At 31.7% G+C, this 24,736-nt stretch overlaps 1 protein-coding gene across 1 annotated transcript; it reads left to right on the forward strand.

Annotated features, from left to right (window-relative positions):
- Positions 1 to 20,359: 20,359 nt before the first annotated feature.
- Positions 20,360 to 21,508, forward strand: LOC110648894 (chaperone protein dnaJ 20, chloroplastic). Its single transcript, XM_021803265.2, has 2 exons — positions 20,360 to 21,012; positions 21,255 to 21,508. The coding sequence occupies exons 1-2, from the start codon at positions 20,524 to 20,526 to the stop codon at positions 21,390 to 21,392; spliced, it is 627 nt and encodes a 208-aa protein (XP_021658957.2). The 5' UTR covers positions 20,360 to 20,523; the 3' UTR covers positions 21,393 to 21,508.
- Positions 21,509 to 24,736: the final 3,228 nt, after the last annotated feature.

Genomic DNA, 24,736 nt, shown 5'->3' on the forward strand with positions numbered 1-24,736 from the left:
TGTTAGAAGTATTTATTTGATTTTGGTCTGTAATACTATTACCATATTGGACCTGTAAACGTATAATGATATGCATGTTTGATGGACTTGATGAGGGAGTTGAGCTCCCATATGTTTTTATGATGATATGAGTATGTGGAGGGTGAGCTGAGCTCCCCAATTGAGTATTTACTCTGTTTACAGGTCGGGTGAGTCAAAAACTCCCCGTTGGTAGGTCCATTCTATGGCCGGACTCTGTTCGGTTGATTTCTTGAAATTGGGCCCAAATGGGCCTTAGAGTTGGGGTAATGAATAGTTAGGCTTACTACGGGCCTCGGGGGCTTTAGGCCGGCCCAGGTCCTAGTGCCGGTCCGGCCCATAGGTTGGGTCGTGATAGAATCAAACTAATTAATAAGAGAAAATCAAACCAAACCAAACCGATAAATATCGGTTCGATTTAGTTTTAAACAGATTAAACCGAATTTTATAAAATTTCATATTTTTAACATTAAATCTAAATAACAAAAACATAAAAATAAAAAAAAATTAGAAATCAAAACTCAAAAATCTTAGAATTCAGTTCGGTTTTCTTTGATTTCCTTGATATATATATATATATATATATATATATATATATATATATGAAAATAACCGAACTGAATCGATTAATCGAAATTATCAAAAATCATAAACCGAACCAAACTGATTGAATTTTAAAACCAAATCAATTAAACAGAATTGACTCAGTTCGATTCAATTTTTTAATTTAAACTGAAATCTGTTCTCCGCTACCAAGAATGGTGCTCACATCCGCTCAGGAACATAATTGATCTCAAAAAATTTAAAAAATATTTTAATTTTTCTTAGAAATTTTTTAATTAAAATAAAATAAAAAAATAATGAAACTAAATTTGTTTTTAAGAAAAAAATTATAAAAAGTTTGGACTTATTAAAGAATTAGAGAAGTAAAAAGAGAGAAATTTGCTTTTTCTTAAAAAATTCTAAAAAAAACCAAGTACATAAGCTTAATTTTGTAAAAATTAGGTTGCCTAGTATCATTTTGGGATTTAGAGAAATTAAATTTTCAGTTCTAATGCTTGCCCTTTTTCTAAAAATTGTTTGGTAAAATTTGATAATTTAGAAAAAAAACTTAAAAGAGAAAAGAAAATTAAAATATAGAATATTGCAAATTTTATTGAGAGTTTAAATAATAATAGAGTAATTAAGAAAGTATTGAAAATTTCAATGTGTAACAACCTAAATTTTTTTAATAAATATTTTCTTTTATTAGGCCAATAATTTATAGATATTTTATTCATTATTTTAAAATTTATATTTTTACAATGGTATTTTTGTTGGATGAATATTATTTTTACATGTATTATTATTATTATTATTATTATTATTATTTTATTTGTTAATTGTATTATTATTATTATATTATTATTATTATTATGAAAATAAAAGAGAAAGAAAAGAATTTAAATTTTTTCAGGAATGAATATAGACAACATGCATATCCAGATTCATTCCTAGAGTTGAAAAAAAAAAAGAGCAATAGCGCGTCCCCTGCCCCCCACCCCACCCAAAACTCTCTCTTTCTCCCGTAACTCTCCCCCTTCATCTCCTTTTCTTGTGGTCGGCGAGCCACCAGCCTTGTGATATTAGAAGTGTTATTTAAACTACTTTGCATGTTAGGTAGGTCTTAGATATAGGAAAAATTCTGCCAGATTTTCGACATGAATTAAGGTATCTTTTGTCTCTTTAAAGTCTTATTTTGAATTAGTAATGATAATTTACAATATAATTGTTTAGGTGATCAAGGTCAGCCATCTTCCTCCACTCAGCCACCACAGTAGTCTCTGATGCACCGTGACTAGATATTGATTTTATTTATAATTTCAATAGTATTATATATTTAAAGCATACCCATGCATTCATTTATATATGTATCTGTATTTAGCTAATATTAGACACTCTTTGTGTTGCATTATTATTTAATGAAATTGATGTAGGTGTCGCCTTAGGGTAATTTGGAGCTGTGTGCGTTTGTCGGCATGCATGAGATGTGGTACTGGATACAGCACAGGAAAATTGACTTGAGCTAGTCTCGCTTGGAGCCCAGTCCTTTTTGTGATAAGTCAGGGTGAGTACGGCTTTGAGTTAATCTCACTAACTCCTGCATTTTTATTATTAAGAGAAAGTACAGCTCGAATTGATCTCGCTGGCAGGTATTGGATTAAGAGAGCTGTATAGGGGATTAACTCTCATATATATATATATATATATATATATATATATATATATATATATATATATATATATATATATATATATATATATATATATATATATATATATATGTGATTAATATGACACATATATATATATTTGATTAATATGACACACGGGTATCTAAGTGCTCCAAATTATTCTTTGTGCAAGTATTATTTGGACTTGGTTGAATGTGTTAATACATGCTGTATTTCATCCTTAGAGATGCATTAGCCCTAGATAGTTATAGAAGTTATATTTAAAATCAATATCTTACTTTATGAGTCGAACACTCACTCTTGTTTACCCTATTTTTCTAGGGTACAGGAGGATTTCATTTTTAGAATAACCTACTTCCTTTTTCGTAGGTTTATCAGTAGCAGTTCCTTGTATTTTGTTTTCTTGATTTAAAATTTAGAACTCCGCATGTGCTAAAGTTATTTTTAATTTGTGGAACTGTAATCATCTATTTTCTTTAGAAACTAGTAACTTAATTTTTATGAATATATTGAATGTATGAGATGGATTATTTTGAGGATGAGGGAGCTGAGCTCCCATTTGATTATATGATTGATTGAAGATTGTGAGGGTGAACTGAGCTCCCCAATTTAATGTATTCTATGATTACAGATTGGGTGAGCTAAAAACTCTTCGTTGGATAGTCCAGGTTATGGTCATACTCTATCTGGTTGATTCCTTAAAATGGGACCTAGAGTATAGGCTTTACAGTTAGGCTAGAACAGTTAGGCTTACTACGGGCTTTGGGAGCCTTATGCTGACCCAAGTGCTAGTACCAGTCTGGCCCGTGGGATTTGGCCGTGACACAATGAGTGTATAAAATATTATTTTTATCCATTTTTATATGTTGCATATAGGTTTTACATGGTGATTAAGATAAAAGATAAAATTGAAAAAAAATAGTTAATGCTCCTTGTTTTGTATATGCGACACATAATTTTAAACAAAAGAAAAACCTAAATGCGATAGATAAAAATTGATGAAGGGAGTAATAAAATAGGGAAATTGAGATATTATTGAAAATTAAATATATTGCATAAAATCTAGAGAATTTAAATGTAGCGCTCTCACTTTAGGTCATTTCATACATTCTACTATTCTAGTGACTAACTTCTGTTTGGACTGCTGGAATATCTGAAACCACCTTAAATTAAAGTAAGGATTCATAATTTAATTTAATAAAGATCAAGTAAGGTTGAAGGAAAATAAAAGAAATAGATTAGAAATCAGTTAAATGTGCACAAGTCTCGGCGATGAGTAACTCCCCTAGGAAGTGATTAAAGATCGGTATTTTGGGTCTGTTCACTACTTCAATTTGTGTAGGTCCTTATAAAACTCTTAATTAAGACTCAATTAAGGTATAATTATGAATTAATAAGTTAAAAAAAATAAAAAGAAGTAAAAGTATTCATATAAGTGGCAAACTAAGTAGGTGTGCACTTGCTTCCATTCACACCTAGGAAGTTGGCCACTAAGAGTTAGAGGACTAAAGTGAATTAATCAATAAGTTAACGGGCAAGTAAAAGGTTGAAGGACTAACTTGAATCAATTATAAAGTTGAGGAAAAAAATTAGAAATAATAGAAAATACCCTATGGACCAATGGACAAAGAAAGAAGGACCAATTGATAAAAGCTAATATAATCAAATCCTTATCTTCTCCCTTCCCAAATCAGTTGACCAGCTTTCATGTAACACCCCTATGTTCGGTAATGCGTTCTACTGTTCCGTGACCAGTGTTGTCCGGACAGCTAGGATGCCTAGAACTACACTTCGATATGAGTTAGGAGACATTAAATAATGAAATACAAGAAAAGAAAATACAAGAAAAACAAAGGAAAAATAATAGTAAAGAAATGCAACCAAGTTAAGCGAGCCGGGAACCCTAGCGATGGGTGACCGCACCGGGAAGGGAAGTCACGTCGTTGACCGTTGACTAGCCCTGGACTGCGGAGAACCCTAGAAAATATTTTTAGAACTCAAATAAATATTTATTGAAGTATAAATATCATTAGAAATATTAAAGAAAAATTAATTAATTAGTGCAAAGAAAAGTGAGAAATCAAAAAACGGACAAAACCCGGTGTTACCGAAAAATTGGGAATGTAACCCGAACAGGGGCATTGTGGTCATTTGACATCCCGAGTTGTCTTTTGACCTAAATGTCCATTAAAAATAAATAATATTACGCTTGGAAAATGTCAAAGAAAAAATTAGTAAGTCAATATAAATAAAAACGAAAATTTAGAAATCGATGGGTCAAGGATTTAATCGGTAACACTAAAAATTTCAAAATACAAACCGAATAAGGGCATTTTGGTCAATTGATACCCCGAGTTGACTTTTGACTTAAATGTCCATGAAAAATTAGTAGTGTTAAAAATTTAATAATGCAAAAAAAAAAATGAAGTCAAATGTGTGGAGTAATTAAGAGGAATTAAGGGTAAAATGTGGAATAATTAAAAATTTAGATTATTTAAATGTTAATTATGTTAGTGGAGCACTATGGATTATTTAAACTCATTAAGTGGACAGAATTTCCACTAACCAAGTCACCTTCTTCAACCTTTGAAACCCATTGCCGAATTCAAATCTCTCTCTCCAAACTTCCATAGCCAACTTTCATGCAAACCTTAATCTCTCCCATTTCATGCCATAAATCCAACAAGTCCCTTCATGAAAGTTTATCCTCACATCAAGAACAATCCTTGGGCAGCCATTAGGAGAGGAAATAGTGGAGTTGTCAAGGGCAGCAAGGGTCACACATATGAGGTAAGTGCAAAGAACCCCCACCCTTTCTTCTTTAAAGTTGATGAGCTTCATGAGGTGAGTTGAATTCTCTTGAAATTTAAGAGAAATGATAAGTCTACACTCCTTCTAATTTCTGGTGGACTTGAGGAGAGCTAGGTTTAGATGGTTTTGAATGATTAAACTTGCTGAATGATGCTTGAGAGTGAATATAGACATGTATATAGGTTGAATTATATGTATAATTAAAATTGAAAAATTATTAGGGTTTTAATGTTAAATTGGGGCTGTTTAATTATGATGAAATTTTGATGATGACTTGATGAAATTGAGACTATTTAATGAGTATTAGAAGTGCCATGTATGCTTATTTGGAGTTTGGAAGAAGGAGGATTGCCAAATTGGAAGTGCAAATTGTGTGCAGGTTGTGTCATTGATGAATGCAGTATATAAATTAGGTTATAAGTGTAAAGTTGTGACTCCAATTGGTATGAGACCAATTGGAGGTGAAACTAGGCACAAAATGTGCCAACTTTCATGAAGGAAGCTTGCCAAAATTCTGTTTGCAAGGTAGCTTGAAAAATGACCAAATCCGGATTAAGTGCAATTGAGGCCTGAAAACTGACCATTTGGGCAGCAGTTAGTGTTTAAGCCATAACTCACTCAAAACAGGTCCATTTGACCTGAAATTTTAACATGAATAGTTAAGACCCATATCTACAAGTCTTATGAAGACACCAAAGCCCAAAAATGACCATAAGTAAGTCAAACAGCTTGCAGAATTTCGGGTCCAAAAACTGGCCGAACCTAAAATGACCTAAAGTGACCTAAAATGACCAATTTTGGTGCAATTTGACCAGCAATAGTAAAATGATCATAACTTGGCCTACATAACTCAGAATGACCTGAAATTTTGCCCCGCGTTCCATAAGACATAGATCTACAAGTTTGTAGTTTTGGCCGAAACTAGAAAACCGAGGGAACTAGGTCGTCCGGCTAGGTCAAACTGGTATCCCGGAATCCAGCAAGTTGCAATAAAATGCACTAAACAAGGAAATGAAATTGGTAACGTGTACCAACCCTAAAATACTATCGAATGTGACATATTAGTAACACTAAAACCTAATTTACCTAGAACGCATCGAGGGTCGATATATTAGGTGATTAAGCAAATAATAGCTTTCAGTGAATTACTTATCAAGCATTATCGATAGAGACAGTTTAATTTAGTACTGAAACACTTTAAATTGTGTTTCTCAGTTAGTAAAGACTCAGGGAAAGGGAAGGAAACACTGAGTCCAAACCAGGAGGCATATATCAGAGGTTTGTGCACAACGGCTATTTCTTTTGAATTTTTCAATTGAAATGAATTATGACTATTGTACATTATTGTTTTAAATTATGTTTGTGCACAATAATTAATTCTTTTGAATTTTTCAATTGGAATAAATTATGATTATTTGTATTGTTTTAAATTGTGTTTGTGCACAATAAGTATTTCTTTTGAATTTTTCAATTGAAATAAATTACGATTATTTATATGTTATTGTTTTAAATTGTTCTTGTGCACAATAGTTATTTCTTTTGAATTTTTCAATTGAAATAAATTATAATTATTTGTATGTTATTGTTTTAAATTGTGTTTGTGCACAACTAGTTTTCAACTGATTTTACTCTGAATAATATTTCATATGATTAATTGTATGTTATTGTTTTAAATTGTGTTTGTGCACAATAATTAATTCTTTTGAAATTTTTAATTGAAATAAATTATGATTATTTGTATTGTTTTAAATTGTGTTTGTGCACAATAGTTATTTCTTTTGAAATTTTCAATTGAAGTAAACTATAATTATTTGTATGTTATTGTTTTAAATTATGTCCGTGCACAATACTTTTATATTCATTGCTTTTACTAGAAAATTTATTAGAGAAATGAGTTATGATTAATTTTTGATTGCTTTGGTTTTGGGAATATTATTTGGAAATTATTGTGTTGCCAACTTTGCAAATGGAAATTTTGAGATAAAATGTGATTTATGGTTTGTATGAAATATTGTGATTTGAAATTGTTTTGATTCACACTTGGCATGACACTGTTACTATGTTCCTCCTCCATTTATGGGGTGAGTGTGATATATTCCTCCCTCTTTGACTTATCAGTCTGGGGTGAGTGTGATTATGTTCCTCCCTCTTTGACTTGCCAGTCTGAGGTGAGTGTGGATGAGTACTCATTATATAGCTAGCTTCCTCCCTCATTGATTTCGATTATTGGGGTGAGTGTGTCTTGTCGTGGTGTACAACACGGCATGTGTGGAAAATTGTGTCATGGCCTAAATTATGTTATCGATTGGCAACATTGTATTATTCAGTTATTTGATCGAATTGTGTTATTGATTTGCAAAACGGTATTATTCAGTTATTTGATCGAATTGTGTTTTTGATTTGCAAAACGGTATTATTCAGTTATTTGATCGAATGGTGTTATTGATTTGCAAAACGGTATTATTCAGTTATTTGATCGAATTGTGTTATTGATTTGCAAAACGATATTATTCAGTTATTTGATCGAATTGTGTTATTGATTTGCAAAACGGTATTATTCAATTACTTGATCAAATTTGTGTTAGGTGAATTTTATAAATTGTGAAATGGAATTGTGAATCATTTGATTTGTGAACTGTCAATAAAAGATTTATATATCGCATTTCAAATTGTTATTGTACACCACTAAGTAAATTTTACTCAGCGATAGCTTTTCATTGCTGTCACAGGTAGACAGACTGACAGGGCAGCAGACTAGGCTGCTAGTACTATATTGAGAGATCATCGGGTATATTGAGTATACCACATTTTGCATTTTATACTGTAATGTATGTTCACTGTATGTATATATTATTCTTGGTTTTGAGCAGTTGTAAAATAAAATTGTACTTTAAAGTTGTAAAATAAATTATGAGTTATTTTGACTTGTAAAAATTGTATTATATTTCTTGTATCTCAGTCTTTGAAAAATTACTATGGATTTGAGTTGAGAAATATGTTGTGTTGAGAAACATGTTGGAGTTGAGATTTGGAAATATATATTGAAGTGCTTTTTACAGGTTTTTCTGAAGAACTGTTTTATCCAAAATACAGATGGCACTCTGCCAAAATTTTTACAGAAATTCCAAATAATTCAAATGTGTTAGTTTTATCACTTCAGTTCAAAAAGGTTTTTAACACTTGTAAATAGTGCTCACCACTGTAAAAAGAAGTAAGAAAAGTTTTTAAAATCCCTTGTAGTGTATTTAATGGGTTATCAGTAGACGGAGTTGGTAATTCATTAGGTATACTACGGGATCATGTTATGCCTTACAGAGGGATAGGATGTGACATGTTTTAGTGGTATCAGAGCAAAGTTTTTAAATTCTGTTTTCACATGTTATTTGAATATTCTTTCTTCATAGTACAACTGCTCAATATCATTGTTTGATACATACAGTACATTACATTATAAATATGCACTAACGGGAGGAAATCTCCTTGTATTAATTGTTCAGGAGGTCTAAGATCCTCGCATTGACTATGGAAGAGGGTGATCGTTCAGTCGATCAATCTATAGAGGCTGAGGTGCAAGGGGATGCCCCAGCCCTACACAATGTCAGTGGTTCAGCAGCACCAGCCCCCGCAGTACCGCAATTTCCTGCTCAATTCGCTCAGCAGATGGCTGCAATGCTCCAACAGATGGCTGGTAACATGCCTACTCAAGTCCCAATACAGACACCAGTGGTACAACCACGGTCTTCTGCAAGGCAGTATGACAAATTGATGAAATATGGGGCTACAGAGTTCAAGGGGACAGTAGATCCTCTAGAGGCAGAACAGTGGTTGGAAAGGATGGATAGGGTATTCAAGAAACTGCACTGTACAGAGGAGCTCAGATTTTAATACTCAGTATCTTTGCTATAAGGGGATGCTTATGACTGGTGGAAAACCATTCCCCATAGTCTGGTAGAACCTGCAGTGCTAACCTGGAGTGACTTTCTCAGGGAATTCAGGCTAAAATATGTCCCTGATGCTTATGTAGATCAGAAACTGCAAGAGTTCCTAAGTCTGAAACAGGGGAGTAGATCGGTGGCTGAATATGAAAGGGAATTTTTTCGCCTGAGCCATTATGCAGTAAGTCTACTTTCTACCAGTAGGGAGAGATGTAAGAGGTTTGAAACCGGCTTGAAGCCTAGTATCAAATTACAAGTGGTCGGATTCAAACATAACAACTTCTCTGAACTTATTTCTCAAGCACTAGAATTAGAAAGAATTGAATCTGAAGCAGCTTCTTAGAAAAAGAAATCAGAGAAGACAGGAAAAGAGGGAAAGTCAGTAGAACAGAGTTCTAGTGGTCTTACTGGAAAGAGGAAAAACTTTGGGGGGGTACAACAGAGATAGTAAGAAGTTCGGTAGAGATAGATTTTCTGGACAGAAACCACCTCGATCCGATCAGCAAACTCAACAGAAACCCAGGAATGCACTGTCAGATCGACTTTGTGAAACTTGTGGTAAACCACATAGTGGGGTATGTTATAGAGCCGTAGGAGCATGTTTTAACTGTGGAGAGACTGGCCATTTTGCTAGGGATTGTGTAAATCCAGGTCGTTCTGGATCATTTACTACACCAAAGAGATCAACCCAAGTTTCTACCCCAAAGAGTTTACCATCAGTTAGTAGAGGCAAAGGTAGAGGTAGGGGTAGTACACCTAGAAGTCAGAGTACTATGAATCAGCCAGAACAGGGTGATGCTCCAGCTGGAGTATACGCTATACGGCAGAGAGAAGAGACGTAGACTTTTGATATTATTGCTGGTACTTTCTCAAATAGTAACTAAGATATATATATGTATTGTTTGACCTGGAGTTTGCATACTTTTATGTTAGTGTTAGAACTATATATTCTATTGTTATTCCTTTATAGGGGATTAAATTTTGATGCATTAGTGATTAGTCCTTTAAGATAAGGATTGTGATAATAAGTGAAATTAGTTTTGAAAGAGTTTATCGGCGAAAAGTATTTTCTAACACACCATAAATTATAAAGCTAATTGGTGAGCCTACTTAATGCAAGGCAAGAGGACGTAAAGGTAAGATGCAGTAATAGAATTGTTCTAGATGAGGGCAAGGATGTTACTTTTAGTAATTGTTAATGGATATGTTAATCAGAATAAGATTCGAATATCAGTAAATTCGAAAAGGATAAAATATCAAAAAATTCGATCTATTGGGATGTATCGTAGTAATTATGCAATGTTCTTGATGTTTGTACTGTAAGCTGCAGATTACAGTACTGACTTGAGATTATTGTATAGCGCTACGTGCTACTCGATAGTACACCTAGATAAGAATAGTTGCCAACGGCATCTGTTTTGGTATAGTTATGCCATGACAGAATTTAATTGTTAGAAATAAGTTTGAAAATCCTAATTAGGGATTTAAAACTCAAAGGTTAGAATATCGAAAGGTTATAGTTCAGTACAAAAGAAAGTAAGTTATATAATATTGACAGATAAAAAGAGTTATGGAAGTAAAAATTCGAACAGTTGGTTCAAATATAACAAAGAAATGTTACGAATGTGAGGAAGACTATGGACTAGAATGGTCAGAGGACCAATGACTAGATAAATGATTCTAACATAACCTCAAGGGTCATTCAAGAAGGAACATGAATCGAAATATTAGACAGGACAATAGTAAGAGAAGATTGGTATTATACAAACAAATTAAATGTTGTATTAGATTGTTAAAAGTCTTATACAAATTTGAGGAAAAGAAGATTATACGATCGTATAAAAAGGAAAAAAAATAAACGTATGACTATTGGATAAAATTTCGTGGATGAAATTCATATTAAGGGGGGGAGAATTGTAACACCCTTATGTTCGGTAATGCGTTCTACTGTTCCGGTGACCAGTGTTGTCCGGACAGCTAGGATGCCTAGAACTACACTTCGATATGAGTGAGGAGACATTAAATAATGAAATACAAGAAAAGAAAATACAAGAAAAATAAAGGAAAAATAATAGTAAAGAAATGTAACCAAGTTAAGGAGCAGGGAACCCTAGCGATGGGTGACCGCACCTGGAAGTCACGGCATGGACCGTTGACTAGCCTTGGACTGCGGAGAACCCTGGAAAATATTTTTAGAACTCAAATAAATATTTATTGAAGTATAAATATCATTAGAAATATTAAAGAAAAATTAATTAATTAGTGCAAAGAAAAGTGAGAAATTGAAAAACGGACAAAACTCGGTGTTACCGAAAAATCAGGAATGCAACCCGAACAGGGGCATTGTGGTCATTTGACATCCCGAGTTGTCTTTTGACCTAAATGTCCATTAAAAATAAATAATATTACACTTGAAAAATGTCAAAGAAAAAATTAGTAAGTCAATATAAATAAAAACGAAAATTTAGAAATCGATGGGTCAATGATTTAATCGGTAACACTAAAAATTTCGAAATACAAACCGAATAAGGGCATTTTGGTCAATTGATACTCCGAGTTGACTTTTGACTTAAATGTTCATGAAAAATTAGTAGTGTTAAAAATTTAATAATGCAAAAAAAAAAAATTGAAGTCAAATGTGTGGAGTAATTAAGAGGAATTAAGGGTAAAATATGGAATAATTAAAAATTTAAATTATTTAAATGTTAATTATGTTAGTGGAGCACTATGGATTATTTAAACTCATTAAGTGGACAGAATTTCCACTAACCAAGTCACCTTCTTCAACCTTTGAAACCCATTGCCGAATTCAAATCTCTCTCTCCAAACTTCCATAGCCAACTTTCATGCAAACCTTAATCTCTCCCCTTTCATGCCATAAATCTAACAAGTCCCTTCATGAAAGTTTATCCTCACATCAAGAACAATCCTTGGGCAGCTATTAGGAGAGAAAATAGTGGAGTTGTCAAGGGCAGCAAGGGTCACACATATGAGGTAAGTGCAAAGAACCCCCACCCTTCCTTCTTTAAAGTTGATGAGCTTCATGAGGTGAGTTCAATTCTCTTGAAATTTAAGAGAAATGATAAGTCTACACTCCTTCTAATTTCTGGTAGCCTTGAGGAGAGCTAGGTTTAGATGGTTTTGAATGATTAAACTTGCTGAATGATGCTTGAGAGTGAATATAGACATGTATATAGGTTGAATTGTATGTATAATTGAAATTGAAAAATTATTAGGGTTTTAATGTTAAATTGGGGCTGTTTAATTATGATGAAATTTTGATGATGACTTGATGAAATTGAGACTATTTAATGAGTATTAGAAGTGCTATGTATGCTTATTTGGAGTTTGGAAGAAGGAGGATTGCCAAATTGGAAGTGCAAATTGTGTGCAGGTTGTGTGATTGATGAATGCAGTGTATAAATTAGGTTATAAGTGTAAAGTTGTGACTCCAATTGGTATGAGACCAATTGAAGGTGAAATTAGGCACAAAATGTGCCAACTTTCATGAAGGAAGCTTGCCAAAATTTTGCTTGCAAGGTAGCTTGAAAAATGACCAAATCCGGATTAAGTGCAATTGAGGCCTGAAAACTGACCATTTGGGCAGCAGTTAGTGTTTAGGCCATAACTCACTCAAAACAGGTCCATTTGATCTGAAATTTTAACCATGAATAGTTAAGACCCATATCTACAAGTCTTATGAAGACACCAAAGCCCAGAAATGACCATAAGTAAGTCAAACAGCTTGCAGAATTTCAGGTCCAAAAACTGGCCGAACCTAAAATGACCTAAAGTGACCTAAAATGACCAATTTTGGTGCAATTTGACCAGCAATAGTAAAATGACCATAACTTGGCCTACATAACTCAGAATGACCTGAAATTTTGCCCCGCGTTCCATAAGACATAGATCTACAAGTTTGTAGTTTTGGCCGAAACTCGAAAACCGAGGGAACTAGGTCGTCCGGCTAGGTCAAACTGGTATCCCGGAATCCAGCAAGTTGCAATAAAATGCACTAAACAAGGAAATGAAATTGGTAACGTGTACCAACCCTAAAACACTATCGAATGTGACATATTAGTAACACTAAAACCTAATTTACCTAGAACGCATCGAGGTTCGATATATTAGGTGATTAAGAAAATAATAGCTTTCAGTGAATTACTTATCAAGCATTATCGATAGAGACAGTTTAATTTAGTACTGAAACACTTTAAATTGTGTTTCTCAGTTAGTAAAGACTCAGGGAAAGGGAAGGAAACACTGAGTCCAAACCAGGAGGCATATATCAGAGGTTTGTGCACAACGGCTATTTCTTTTGAATTTTTCAATTGAAATGAATTATGACTATTGTACATTATTGTTTTAAATTATGTTTGTGCACAATAATTAATTCTTTTGAATTTTTTAATTGGAATAAATTATAATTATTTGTATTGTTTTAAATTGTGTTTGTGCACAATAAGTATTTCTTTTGAATTTTTCAATTGAAATAAATTACGATTATTTATATGTTATTGTTTTAAATTGTGCTTGTGCACAATAGTTATTTCTTTTGAATTTTTCAATTGAAATAAATTATAATTATTTGTATGTTATTGTTTTAAATTGTGTTTGTGCACAACTAGTTTTCAACTGATTTTACTCTGAATAATATTTCATATGATTAATTGTATGTTATTGTTTTAAATTGTGTTTGTGCACAATAATTAATTCTTTTGAATTTTTTAATTGGAATAAATTATGATTATTTGTATTGTTTTAAATTGTGTTTGTGCACAATAGTTATTTCTTTTGAAATTTTCAATTGAAGTAAACTATAATTATTTGTATGTTATTGTTTTAAATTGTGTCCGTGCACAATACTTTTATATTCATTGCTTTTACTAGAAAATTTATTAGAGAAATGAGTTATGATTAATTTTTGATTGCTTTGGTTTTGGGAATATTATTTGGAAATTATTGTGTTGCCAACTTTGCAAATGGAAATTTTGAGATAAAATGTGATTTATGGTTTGTATGAAATATTGTGATTTGAAATTGTTTTGATTCACACTTGGCATGACATCACATTATGTTCCTCCTCCATTTATGGGGTGAGTGTGATATATTCCTCCCTCTTTGACTTATCAGTCTGGGGTGAGTGTGATTATGTTCCTCCCTCTTTGACTTGCCAGTCTGAGGTGAGTGTGGATGAGTACTCATTATATAGCTAGCTTCCTCCCTCATTAATTTCGATTATTGGGGTGAGTGTATCTTGTCGTGGTGTACAACACGGCATGTATAGAAAAATTGTGTCATGGCCTAAATTATGTTATCGATTGGCAACATTGTATTATTCAGTTATTTGATCGAATTGTGTTATTGATTTGCAAAACGGTATTATTCAGTTATTTGATCGAATTGTGTTTTTGATTTGCAAAACGGTATTATTCAGTTATTTGATCGAATTGTGTTATTGATTTGTAAAACGATATTATTCAGTTATTTGATCGAATTGTGTTATTGATTTGCAAAACGGTATTATTCAATTACTTGATCAAATTTGTGTTAGGTGAATTTTGTAAATTGTGAAATGGAATTGTGAATCATTTGATTTGTGAACTGTCAATAAAAGATTTATATATCGCATTTCAAATTGTTATTGTGCACCACTGAGTAAATTTTACTCAGCGATAGCTTTTCATTGCTGTCGCAGATAGACAGACTGAAAGGGCAGCAGACTAGGCTGCTAGTACTACATTGAGAGATCATCGGGTATATTGAGTATACCACATTTTTCATTTTGTATTGTAATGTATGTTCACTGTATGTATATATTGTTCTTGGTTTTGAGCATTTGTAAAATAAAGTTGTACTTTAAAGTTGTAAAATAAATTATGAGTTATTTTGACTTGTAAAAATTGTATTATATTTCTTGTATCTCAGTCTTTGAAAAATTACTTTGGATTTGAGTTGAAAAATATGTTGTGTTGAGAAACATGTTGGAGTTGAGATTTGGAAATATATATTGAAGTGCTTTTTACAGGTTTTTCTGAAGAACTGTTTTATCTAAAATACAGATGGCACTCTGCCAAAATTTTTACAGAAATTCCAAATAATTCAAATGTGTTAGTTTTATCACTTCAGTTCAAAAAGGTTTTTAACACCTGTAAATAGTGCTCACCACTGTAAAAGAAGTAAGAAAAGTTTTTAAAATCCCTTGTAGTGTATTTAATGGGTTATCAGTAGACGGAGTTGGTAATTCATTAGATATACTACGGGATCATGTTATGCCTTACAGAGGGGTAGGGTGTGACATTTCATCTTCTTTCTCTCTTTTTTTTCATTTCAACATACATTTTCTCTCAAAAATTTGAAGAAAAAATCAGACAAAAACCCTAGATCAAACCAATTTTGGAGGCCTAAGCAAGTGAGAGTAAGAAAAGGTTAGCAATTAAAGCTTGAAGAACCCTAATTCCATAAAGGGTTAGAGGAAATCTGGAAAAAAAAGGGAGAGTAGTAGCTAATCTTCCCTTAAGGTTAGTGCTAAAATCTCTATTTTGACCAAGTTTGAGTAAGGATAATACTAGGGACAAGGGAGAAATATAAGATAGTGAGAAAGAAAGTTGGTAAGGGTGATAAAACCCTGGTTCTGCCAATAGGGTTACAGAACTAGCCAATTTTAAAAATTCATAACTTGAGCTAAGAAAGTTAGATTTCAGTGATCTTTATGTCTATGAAAACCTTGATGAATGCTCTAAAACTTTGTAGTTTTGAGCTAGACCTAATTCCCCTACTATGATTGTGTTTGAGTGCAAAACTTTTTATTATTCAAATTTGGAAAACTGACCTGAAGATTTCCAGAAACAGGATACCCAACTTTGAAAATGAATAACTTATGCTCCAGAACTTGAAATAATGTGATTTTTGAACCATTAGAAAGCTAAATGAATACCCTAAAACTTTGTAGTTAATGACCGAAAATTGATTTTGTTGGCTGTATGGTGAAATTCTTGCATTTCTTGTAACTGCTCTGACTGTGACTGGAGTCTAGAATAGTTTGACACTTTTCTTCATAACTTGAGTTGTGGCCCTGATTTTGATATGATTCAAGCTGGAGACTGAAATGAACATATGAAAGTTAATTTCTGGAAAAGATTCCATGAAGCCCTTGTTGTTAGAATTTTTGGTGAAATTTTAACTTTGCTGCCCTGTTCACCTGAACTTGACTGGAAATTTAGGATAGCAATGATTCATAGGCTTATAATTTGCATTATATAATTCCAAATGATATGAAATTTATGGCAAATGAAAGTTAAGATATAAAGCTAAAACTTTCATGAAAGAATGTTGTTAAAAAATAGTGGGTAAGTAACCTTAAAATTAACTAGAATATAGGGCACAAAATCTGGAACCTAGTAGGAGTACATTCTAGACTGTCTAGAGTAAAAAGGATATAACTTTCCCTAAGAAACTCTAAATGAGGTGATTCTTATTTTATTGGAAAGTTAAGATTTGAAGGATCAACTTTCATGAAGAACGAATTGGAAAAATCTGATTGCAACTTATTCAAATCTGGACTCTAAAATGTGTCCAGAATCTGACCTGTAATTGGCAAAGTTGAAATTTTGCTTAAGGACAGCTGTTGATTAATTGACTATAACTTTTGATCCTTGAATCCAAACTAAGTGATTCAAAAACTATATTAAAGTTAAGACATAGATTTAAAAATCTCATGAAGAAAGTTGAATTTAATTTTTGCAATTACTAAGTCAAAATGCTTGAGCAAAGTAATGCATAAAGTCTAGTTTTTCTTAGAATTTGAAAATGGTCATCATATGTGTAAATTTTTGTATAAATTTATGAACTTTTAAACGTATGCAATATGAAAATATGGTAATGGCAAAGGTTTAAGTGCATACAAGTATTGTTGATTACATCATGTAAAAATAAAAAAAATAATAATTACCTTATTAAGTATGTGTAAACCTAGGCAGTGAATTATAGTTTTGGATATATTGGCATGCTAATAGGGGATATTATTATCATTACTGCATTAATTATGTTACTAGATTGATGAATGTTATTAGAGGCACCGAGTGCCCATTGTTGAATCGGTCAGAGACACCGAGTGTTCAGTACCAAGAGCTCCATATCTAGATAGTTATATAGAGGCACCAAGTGCTCATTGTTAAACCAAACAGAGACACTGAGTGTTCAGTACTGGGAGTCCCATATCCAGTCCATATAGTTCTGTCATAGGTTACTGTGGGCACATGATAAATCTTAAAATGTGATTTTAATTAAGAAGATGCACATAAATATAATAAAAACTATGTTAAACCTTGAACATTATTTATAAAATCTCTCATAATATATATACAAGTTTTGCTTTTATTCTTTTTAAATTATTAGTGCACCAATAAGCTGTGAAGCTTAGCGCGTAGGCTTTTCCTCGTGCAGGTACAGAAGGTAAAAAATAGATAGCCAGAGACAGGAGAGAAGGGAGTGAATCTGTAGGAAAGTCTGAAGTCACCTCATACTTGGACTTTATGGTAGATGCACTATCAATACTAGATACATTTTGGTCACTCATTTTTGTATTCCAATTATCATGTACCAAAACACTTGATGTAAATTTATTTTGGATGATTGTCAATTAAGTACAAACATACTTTGTTACATTTACAAATTTATGTCTGAATATGTGCTATGTAAATATTCACATATGATGAAGAATTGAATTTAATTACAAGTATGATGAGAGTTTATTAACAATATTGTTGCAATTGAAATATGAGTATTAACAGGTGGATGTTAAAAGTTTAGGGAAAACTCTTGTAGTTTTTCTCTTTAAAATTTGTGACTAAAAACTAAAAGTAAACACAAATTAAGTAAATTGTTAAAATGTAAGTTTAGGTGTTCCATGCACAGAATGTGGTATTCCTTTACTCGGCTTCATTGTAAGTCGGATAGAGGGTGTTACATTAAAAGAGTATTAAGAATTAAAAAGAGTGTAAAGAATAATTGTATAGTGAATTTGAGATATGTGAATAAATTAGTGATAGGGTGAAGTATTTATAGATTTTTTTTTTAATTTAATTCGTTGGTTCAATTCGATTTGAAATCACTAATTCACAGCTCTTAAAAAAATTGAATATAAACTAAATCATGGAAGGATGATTTTGGTCCGATTTAAAGCTAGTATTAATTTTTTTTTTAGTAATAAACTATAGGTATCTCCTAATTCACTGGATTAAGTCTAATCTTATTTGCATCGGGGAGGTCTACTATGGGAGTAAAGTATTCCTAGTGGAAATTTTCTCCATTTATAAGGATCGAACACTTAATCTTACTTAATAAATATAATTTTTTTTTATCACTCATACCAATTCCATTAATAAAGTTAGCTCTAGTTTTGATAGAATTGATTTTCTGGTTTAATTCTGATTGGAAATTTACGCTCTGTTTAGATAAATTATTAGAAAGGAAGGAAAATTAAAGGAGGAAAATTTTTCTTATTTTTCATCACTTATTTTTTCTTATTGTGTTTGGATAAATAAAAGATAAAGAATAAAAAATAAAAAATGATAGAGGATAAGCTACTTTAATTCATTAATTTTTTTATTTTCTCTCTAAATTAGAAAGAAAATAACTAAAAAAAAAATAAAATAAATTTTATTCTCTCTTCTTATTTTTCTTCTTTTATCCAAATAAAAAAAAAAATCTTTTCATCTTTATTTTTCTCCTATTATTTTATTTCCTCAGCTTTTTCCATCCATTCAAATAAGGTGCTAAAGTTTCATGAAAATGGTAAGTGGGACTCGAGCCTTAATTAGCTTCCAAGTAATCGTGACGGCGCACGATATAAATATTATTTGCACCATAGCGATTTTGTTTTTAAGATAGATATAAAGATAATAATATTTTAAAAATATTAAAATATGAAATTTATTGGGACAGGTGTCTTAAACACAGAGGAGGGTTCTCCAGTCCACAGTCCAGAGTCCAGCGGTGCGTTTCTAGAAGCAGGGCCCAGAAAAGCTGTGCGTTTCTAGATAGCGCTGCATCAACCGTCACCCCTAACAAACCGGATTTTTTTGTTTTCTGCAATTTTAGTTATTATTAAATCCTGATGTCATTGACATATATGTTTTTAAATATATTAAATTATTTTTTTATTGTTTAAAATTAATACCCAAGTAAAATAATTATTTTTTTTTTATATTTAAATTATCTTAACTCCCTTTTCTTATTTCTTTCATACTTTTTTTATTTCTTTTTCTTTATATTCACATTAATTTTTCTTCCATTTTTTTTATTTTTCATCATTTAATAAAAATTAATACAAATTAAATGTGTAAAAAAAGTTTATCAATACCCCTAAATTCCTAAATATTCTTAAATAATGAGAGCGATAATATAAAAAATTTATTTTTAATTGAAAAAATAAAAAATAATACATAAAAAATTAAATAAAAATACTTAAATAATTAAAAAAATAAATTTAGATTTAATCTTTATATAGTAAAATTTTATTTTCATATAAAATATGTTTTTTGAAATAGTATTTTTAAAATATAAGACTATCTAATTAATTTTAATAAAATATAAAAATAAAATAATAATATTTTTAAAATATAAAGATTAACTAATTAATTTTATTAAAATAAATATACTAAATATTAGTTGAATTAATATTAACTAATAAAAAATTTTAATAAATAATTAAATAATAATTTAATAAGCTAAATAATTAACTAAATAAAATATAAGGGATAAATAATATATTTTTTAAAATATAAATATTAAATAATTAATTTCATTAAAATATATATATTAAATAGTAATTTTCTATATTTTTATATTCATATACCGAGCCAGTTTCTAGAGGGAAATAACCTGAAAATATTAAAAGAAAAAAATTTAATTTAATTTTTTCAAGAAAACATGGGGTAGAATAAATATTATGATCCTTTTGTAACTGGTTTTTCTTAACTGGTTTCAATTTGGAACTTTCGGTGACAAGGGCACGTTGAATTTTCTTGTCCTGAGTGTGTGCTCAAGGAAAAATTATAACTTGCTACAGTGATTCCACGTAGACAAATTCACATAGAATAGCAAGCAAGTCAATGAATTACAAGTAGGTAAAAGTAGTTACTAAATTTTGAAAATAAAAAAAACTGTTGAATAGTTATTTGATGGTTAAAATTTTTTAAAGACTTATTTATATATATATTCAATTCTTATTGAATTACCATTTCATATAGGATATGGAATTCGGGACCTATATATATATATATATATATATATATATATAATTCTTATTGAATTGCTATCCTATATAAAATTATTTTATATGAAATCACCCTTATACAGTATAATCATTCGTGCTGAAGACTCAAAGTGCCAACTTGTATCTTAATCAGAATCGGATGTCCTTTCCTCTTTTTCTATATATAGCCTTCATACTTTTCTCTCCTTTCAACACATTTTAATTCTAAATCCATCAGAACAAGCAAGGAACCAACACACAAACAAATATGAGTACTGGAATGATCTCTACTGGAAGCCATGCTAGCTTCCACACAATCTTAGAACCCAAACTCTCAGCCCAAAAATCCTTTCTTGAGCCATCTTCTCACCTTAGCTTTAATAATCATTTCCAAAAATCAATCTTTTCCCTCAGAACTCATTCCAAATCCATCAGTACCCGTCCGATTAAGGCCTGCGCCACTGCTGTTGATGGCGTTTATATAAACTCCCAGAGTTTCTATGATTTGTTGGGCATCCCCAAGAGTGGAACGCTCTCGGAGATTAAGAAAGCTTATAAACAACTTGCCAGGAAGTACCATCCCGACGTTTCACCTCCGGGACGTAAAGAGGAGTACACGAAGAGGTTTATTCAGGTTCAGGAGGCTTATGAGACCTTGTCGGATCCCAAAAGCAGAGCTTTATATGACAGAGATATGGCCAGAGGCCTAGAGTCGCATACCATATTCTCTTCTACAAAGCGATCCCACTACAACGAGGTATAATACTAAAACAAATCTCAAATTTGACACAATTCGATTCGGGTTGGCAAATTTGGCCTTTCAGTTAAGATTTCTATTGATCTCCCCTGTGAAATAGAAAGAAAAAAACGGGGCCAATAATTGCCTTAAGAGCAAGATTTTGGAAGTATAAACAATGTACCATCACCTGCATTCACTTGAGTTTTCATTAATTGGTTTCTTTTTGTTTCTAATCTTGACTTACCACTTTTTATGAACAGGGATTGGATGCTAGAGATGATTGGGAACAGAGATGGCAATCTCAGCTTGCAGAGCTAATAAGAATGAGTAATGCTAAAGATTTAGAGAGCAAATCCTGGGGAGCTAGAATGCGGAGACAAAGAAGTTTCTGCCATTAACAAGTGGTCAAGAAGCAGAGAAATTAAAGATTCTGCACATTTGTTAATATTAACACCCACAGAAGAATCCTTTTTCCTTGAGCATTGGATGACCCTAAAGATTGTCCTGTGTATTAGATGACCTCTTCTTATTTATGTGTGTATATAAATATATATATATATATATATATATATATATATATATATATATATATATATATATATATATATTTCTTTTTGGTGCAATTATCAATTGAGAGGATATACCCATAATCATTGAGGGAAATCATTGAGTCATGGGGTTTGAAGACAATCCACGTTGCAAAGAAAAACCCATTTTTGTTATTTTGACAAAAAAAAAAAAAAATCCGCAAACAAAAAAAAGGGGGGAAATCCCCAAAGCAATAAACTAGGAAAATTGGGGCATATATCATCTTACAAGTGAAAATACTGTTTGCAGTCTAACTGGGAATGAATGATCATGCGGACACGCTAATCCCCAATTACAGCATATTTTTTACCAATTAAAATGACTAACGATTGATGGTTTAAAGTTAAGAAAATGCAATGTGAAATTAATCAAAATTTATTATTGAGGCTTCAAAATTTTAAATATGATTTCAATATTATTAAATTAAATTTTTTATATTTATGTCGAAAGTCATTGATGGTTATTTGAAATTAAAACGTAGATTATTTCAACATATTTTAACTCTAGGCTTTGAGGAACCACTGGCTCATCATGTGGGTTTTAGCCAAATACCAACGAGTTTGGCTAGTCTTGATATGTGCGTTGATATTTAAGGTAATTTATTAATTTGAAAGTTGAAACATAGATGATCAATGTTCTAATGTTGTTCTAATTCTAGGGTTTAAGGAACCATTGGCTTCTGTGGGTTTAAGCCAAAGCCAAATACCAACACCCAGTTTTTGATTTCCATTCAAAACCAAAACAGCTTACGATTCGCTTTCATAAACTACAAAACAACACGTGCAGACGTTTTTCTCTCAACTTCAGACATGATGCTTCATTATTAAAAATAACTTAGGGTGATTTATGATTTAGTCCTTCAATATCAATATTATTTACAAGTCAGTTTTTATATTTTTAAATATTTATTAAAAAGTTCCTAATGTTTTTCACCATTATCATAAAAGTCCTTCCATTTATTTATTTATTTATTGACTCATTTTGCCGTTACGATAACTAGGGAAGACTAATATGCCCTGAAACAAATGAAAAAAAAAAAAAAATCCACAATTTTGCCCTTAAACAAATAAAAAAAATGCTTTTCCTAATTTTCAAAATCCTAATCTCTCCATCTCACAAGCTCTCAGATTCTCTCTTGTCATCTGAATTTTGCTTATCCTCTTCCCCAACAATAGCTTCCATCTTTCCCAAAATTCCCTTTCACCCAATGTTCGCACCGCACCTGACATCGAGGACAAGAGGAGCAACATAAAAATGAATCTGCTCTATAACTGAAATATAAGATTGATGATGAAAGGATGAAAGGAGCGTGAGTTGGGAGAAGATTGACGTTGGATCGTCAATAACAAACACCATGGGCCCTGTTATTTTGACTGTTGGTGTTATTACCCACTTCACTTCACTTTCAATGGATTATTCTTCATGCTCTCACTGTAAACAAAAGTTGCCTCTGTAACCATCTTCCTCTTTTTCTTGATGGGTTTCAAACTTGCCCTCGCGTTGGAATGGAATCCTCAATTGGGATTTCTAGGCTTCATACTAGAAAATAAGAAATGAAACTCAATTTTTTTGTTCGGGTTGCTTTTATTTGTAATTTCCATGTCTAGAAATTTGATTACCACCTCAATTTGATTAGGCATTTCAAAGATTTAACACATTATTATTATTATTATTATTATTATTATTATTATTATTATTATTATTATTATTATTATTATTATTATTATTATTTGTTGTTTGCATCGTCACCATTGCATGGAGCAATTGGAAGATTAAGAAGAGAGCAATGATAATCAGTGATAGCGGGGGGTATCTTGATGGATGACACATACATGGTAATGGGGAAATAGGAGAGCTTTGAACACGTATAGGACTATTTTCAGGTGCTTCAAATGAAGTTTGGGGTAGACTTGCTTCCCTCTAAGATAGTAAAGAGTTAGAGGGCCAAAGGTTTCCTACTTAACAATCCGATGGTTAAATTAGAAAATGAGATAGAATACCAAAAAGATTTATGATAAAGGGTTCAAAAGAAGAATATTTTATCTAGGATAGTAAATGTCTATATATATATTATAGAAAATTAAATTATAATTTAATACGTGAATACTTATATTAAGTGGAATTGTCTTATTCAGTTAGATCTCTGTCCTAAATAAGAATATGTAGCTTAGTAGAATAATCATGGCTCTAGCATGTTTGGAACGGTAGTAATTGAAAGCCTAGTAAATATAGGTCAAGCAGACTAGCTGATAAAAGAGTATTAGTAATGCATTAATAGAGAGCAGTTAGCTTGGAGCTTAATTTGTACAAATGCTTGGTCTCGTCTTGGACAGGCCACGTTCTTAGTACACATGTTACCATGACATATCTCATTGAGTCAAGTTATTAGTAGGGTTTGTAGACATAGTTCTCGTAAGTTAGGGGCCCTTCCGAATGGTAATAGTAGGCTCCCTTACTAATCACTTAAGAGATGATTGGTAGAGTCAAAGGGTCATTCAATTGATTGTGTCAGGATCCTTTCTCGCATGTTATAAGTCTATGTGGTGATATAAGGCAGTTAATTGCTTTAGATGACTGGCATGCACTTAGTATAATATACCCATGTATAGTATCTGAGTTGTATTAAGAAATGTAAACACATAACACCAATTTAAATAGTCAAATAATTAACAATGTATCAAACATGGTGAGACTTGAGTTAAACAAGAAGAAGAAAAGAAAAGTACTTTTGTTACAAAAGATAGAAAAATCCCAAACTCTTTGCTTCTTTTTTTTTAGACGTTCCATTAAAGTTTCGACATAGGAATCGTAACAAGCAGCATTAGAAATGAGTTTGGCTTCACAGGGACAATCCTAACTCCTCATTCTCCTCAAGGTGGAAGTGTGAATAATTTAGAAAGCCCGGATCAGGCCAAATACACCCAACAAAATCCAACCAAGAAGATTGTTACTCAAACCAAGAGGAAGTCTTGTTCCTTCAGTGCTCATCTCTCGTCCACTAGAATAAGAGCTAAGCTTGACATGGCTGCAGCGTACACAGTTGCAATTAGTGATGAGTCCAAAGAAAAGAAACACAAAGCAGAAATTATAACTAAGGGGTAATAGGGGAGCAGGGATTATGGTTTGAGGAAGGTAATTTTGGGTTTTAAAACTT

The sequence above is a fragment of the Hevea brasiliensis genome, chromosome 7 (assembly GCF_030052815.1).
Source record: "Hevea brasiliensis isolate MT/VB/25A 57/8 chromosome 7, ASM3005281v1, whole genome shotgun sequence".
Lineage (NCBI taxonomy): Eukaryota > Viridiplantae > Streptophyta > Magnoliopsida > Malpighiales > Euphorbiaceae > Hevea > Hevea brasiliensis.

Bases quoted from the DNA above. Each gene is read 5' to 3' on its own strand.
- LOC110648894 (XM_021803265.2), top strand. From the start codon at position 20,524: ATGAGTACTGGAATGATCTCTACTGGAAGCCATGCTAGCTTCCACACA. The intron at 21,013-21,254 runs GTATAATACTAA...TTTTATGAACAG, and splicing joins AGCGATCCCACTACAACGAG to GGATTGGATGCTAGAGATGA.